At 38.8% G+C, this 3904-nt stretch overlaps 1 protein-coding gene across 1 annotated transcript in view; it reads right to left on the reverse strand.

Annotated features, from left to right (window-relative positions):
* Positions 1–3904, reverse strand: part of LGR5 (leucine-rich repeat containing G protein-coupled receptor 5) — a 121954-nt gene that overhangs the window by 12562 nt on the left and 105488 nt on the right. Inside the window, exons 12-13 of the mRNA XM_004675890.2 lie at positions 1667–1732; positions 702–773 (exon numbers count right to left, since the gene is read on the reverse strand). Of these exons, the coding sequence (XP_004675947.1) occupies positions 702–773; positions 1667–1732 (138 nt within the window). The remainder of the gene's footprint in view (positions 1–701; positions 774–1666; positions 1733–3904) is intronic.

Here is a 3904-nt window from a genome sequence, read left to right on the forward strand (position 1 = left end):
AGTACACTGCTGAGGGGAGCAGCGGGCGGGTCAGGAGAGGTCTGCCACGCCATGTGGTCACCTCCGGGGCAGGCGGGAATCGAACTCATGAGAAAATGGCCTCGGCTTCCCAGTGCAGTGCTTTAACCCGCTGCGCCACCAGGGAGGGCCTGACCTGCCTCCTTTTTATTAAACGTTCACATGTGCTGATTGGCAGAGGGCAGATTACCAATTTACCTCTTTTGATTTTATTCCTAAAATGATCACAAGCAAAATATTTACCTTTCCATAGCAAATATAGACAGGAAGGAACAACAATGAAAGTATATCTTGAAAAGAAAGTTTTTTTTTAGAAAATTTTTTTCTTAAAGACTTATTTATTTATGCATAAAGAACTGGGGTACAGGCCAGAGGTGCAGGGGCGGTGACATGATTCACCAGAGACAGAGTGGGGAGCAGAACAGGCAGACTGACGAAGTCTGTCTGAGGGGAGACTGCTGAGGGGAGCAGCGGGCAGGTCAGGAGAGATCTGCCACGCCAGGTGGGTCACCTCCAGGGCAGGGAATCGAACTCTCACTGAAGCAGCTGTGGCCAGCTTGCAGTGCTGTGTCCTAACCTGTTGCGCCACCAGGGAGGGCCCTCAAACTATCTTAGGGAAGACCTGAAAGACAAAGAAAGTGGTCTGTGTTGAGAAGGTGTGGGAGGTGGGAGGTGGTACTCACAGAGACCGGAGGCTGAGCAACTGCTGGAAAGTGTCAACTTTAATTTCATAGATTGCGTTATGGCGGAGGTCTCTGAAATGACAGAGTTTCAAGATTGATTTCAAAGTTACTGGTTTCAAAGAGTAGTTTTCAGAGCACTTTTACTGAGGGATTAGCTGCCCTCCATCAAAGGAATCCATGAATTGTGACTATCAAGTGACCATTTAAAAGAAGTTTGCTTTGTTTTAAAAAGAGCATTAAAATGTATACACATCTCTTTCAAAGCAGTTCATTCCCCTGGGTGGATATAAAACTCTTTCTAAATGCCATTGTCATGAAAACATGTTCAGGACACTGCTTCTGGCCTTGCATTCGAGCTTCTTGTTTTCTTTGAGGGTCTTTGGGAGGATCAAATCTTTGCCTTTTACAGATGGATTTTTTTTTTGTCCTTTAATTTCTGAGGCATTCAGAGAAAAATTAACTGGTTAATATTGTTATGATCAATTTGACTATAAAGGAATAAGGCCAATATTTTGTAGAGGAGTTTTAGGAGAGGAAGTCTAAAGTGTTTCATGTGTAAGTCGTGCCCAATCCACCTCAAATATGACAAATATGGCACCTCCTCTATAGATGACTAATGAGAGACATACCCCAAGTGTTATCAATAATAACACCACTTATCGTATAGGTAAGTTTATAAAATTTCTGAAGTTCAAAAAAACCCCAGTTCTTATTTACTAAGTTAGGAGAAAAAAAAACCCAAATATGTAAAAAATGCTTTACATGTGTACTACTTTACAATGTATGGTAAAATATTATCATCTGTTTCCTAATTTTATAGCCCTCCTATATAATCACACCTGTGTATATAACAAAGGAAAGCATCAAGTGTCTCCTCAGTGACCCATAAGATAAGCAATGGCCCCGGAAATGTGAGTTTTGGCTCTTGTTTTCTGATAGGTGACTTATGACACGTAGAGACGTACATTTTCTGAAGCTTCTGGCAGACTGAAAAACTGGGTAAATCTTCTAGCAGGTTGTAAGATAGATCACTGAAAAACAGAAGTTACAAAAGGGAAAATCTGTTACATATTAATGGTAAGGAAACATGTTTTGCTCTCCTTTCCCCTCTAGAATGATCTATCTCCCCAGAGCAGTCTGAATGTTGCTGGGCCCTGACATGGAGCAGGTATTCATTGGCATTATTGGATTAAGCAGTAAAATCAAATGTTTACTGAGATGTAACTGTTATACCTCTTTAATTGATTTAAATAATTTACTTAATGAATTTATTTATATTTTGCTAGTGATGGTCTACAATGTTCTAGCTATTATCTTACTGAAATGAATACAAATTAAATTAAATAATTGTGCCTCTGTCTGTAAGAGCTGCTGTATCTCTACAGCTAAGAGATTTATTGTTGGTTCTTTTCTAATCAACTAAAAAAAACAACAACAATTCAAAACATTAGCATTAACTTTGAAATCAATCACTACAAGGGAGAAAAAAAAAATCTAAGAAAGTCTTCAGCCAAAACTCAACAAATTACAGAACAAAAACATCTGGACATATTTAGAGTATAATATAACTAATCTAAAACAAGCCATGGTAATTTGCAGAAAGTTAAAAAAAGAAATCTGGTAGATAAAGTAAGGATATAAAAAAAAAAATCCTGTCTCATATTTTAAAACTTACCAGCTAATCAACTAACACATTTTTGTGCCTGATTCTAATTCTTAAAACCAGATCACCATAATGCAACTAAACAATCTGTACTGTTTTCTAAAAGGTTTTTAAATGATTTCATTCTTATAATTGATCACCTCATCCTACATTTACTGAATAAAAGGAACTGATAGAGAAATACAGTTCATTTACCACATATAAATAGTTCAGATGAAGCTACCAGCAAACATAAATATGTAGTTTATACTGGAGGTTTAAAAGACCAAGCCAAATGAGAAACAGACAAAGCCAAAACCATACCCCGCACCTACACACAAATAACACCCCATTAAGAATATGGTGTGCATTTTTGAAACAGTGAACAACATAAAATAGATACACATTATTAGAACTGATGATTGGCTTACTCCTCTCCCCAAACTGCCAGGGAACAAATCCTTCCTGTCTACGTCTTAGTAAGGTAGTCCATAAAATCTTCTTTTCCAGAAAAACAGTGCTGCCGCCTATTTACCTACTTCTACCTAATGATTTTCCTGGCCATCAATGATCAAACATTCTTTTGCATAGATGCCATGTTCACAGCTTATCCTGAACTATTTTAATCCTGTGGCACCTATGAGGGAGACATTATGACTATCTGCATCTACTGTGAAATCATTTGCTTGAGATCACTGCAAATAAGTGAGACAAGCTGCACACATCAAGTAATCCCAATGGAGATGATGCAACTTGGAGGCAAATCTCTCATGTACGGTGAGATTTCTTCATGTACCAATGGCTAGGTGGATAATTCAGCACAAGTGAGAAAAATCAGGGCCTCCCTGGTGGCTCAGGGATTAAAGCCTCAAGCTACCAGCAGCCACTGCGGCTTGGGTTCAATCTCTGGCCAGGGAGGTGACCACACATATCACCAAAGACCTCTCCTCCTGTTCTGCTCCCCGCTCTTTCTCTGGTGAATCCCCCCCGCCCCCAACACCTAGTTCTTGTATGCATAAATAAATAAAAATAAATCTTTTCAAAGCAGGGAAATTCTAAGATATAGGTTCCCAAACATAAAGTGGTCTTTAAGTGAGGCCAGGACTACTCTGAGCTTCAACTAAAATTCTACTTGGTTGGTACGCTGGCAAAACACTGAAATCTTTCTCTGTCTCTCCTTAGGTGAGAAGGTGCCTGCTCTGTTGATCTTGCAGGATTGTTGTGAAGAAGAAACATGACATATGACAGGTGGGAGTGCTTTTAAAATGACTAGCTGCTGGTGATGTATTTGTGTTCTTTCAGGATTTTCAAGTTTCAGCTTTAGAAAAGAATAACTTGGGGAAGGAGTGCGGATGTAATGGAAGTAAGAAAAAAGAAGATAAAAATAACAGTGCTTGAGAATTTACAGTGCTTCAGGTGCTGGTGTGTGTTTGACACGTAGTATGAATTTGTAAAAAAAAAAAGTAGTATGGGTTTTTACTGAGAGGAACTTAAATTTACAATCTTAGTCTCCTCCATTAACTGAGTGGTTTGGGCACATTTCTTAGCATTATATATATAT

The sequence above is a fragment of the Condylura cristata genome, unplaced genomic scaffold (genome assembly GCF_000260355.1).
Source record: "Condylura cristata isolate star-nosed mole 26May11 unplaced genomic scaffold, ConCri1.0 scaffold00004, whole genome shotgun sequence".
Lineage (NCBI taxonomy): Eukaryota > Metazoa > Chordata > Mammalia > Eulipotyphla > Talpidae > Condylura > Condylura cristata.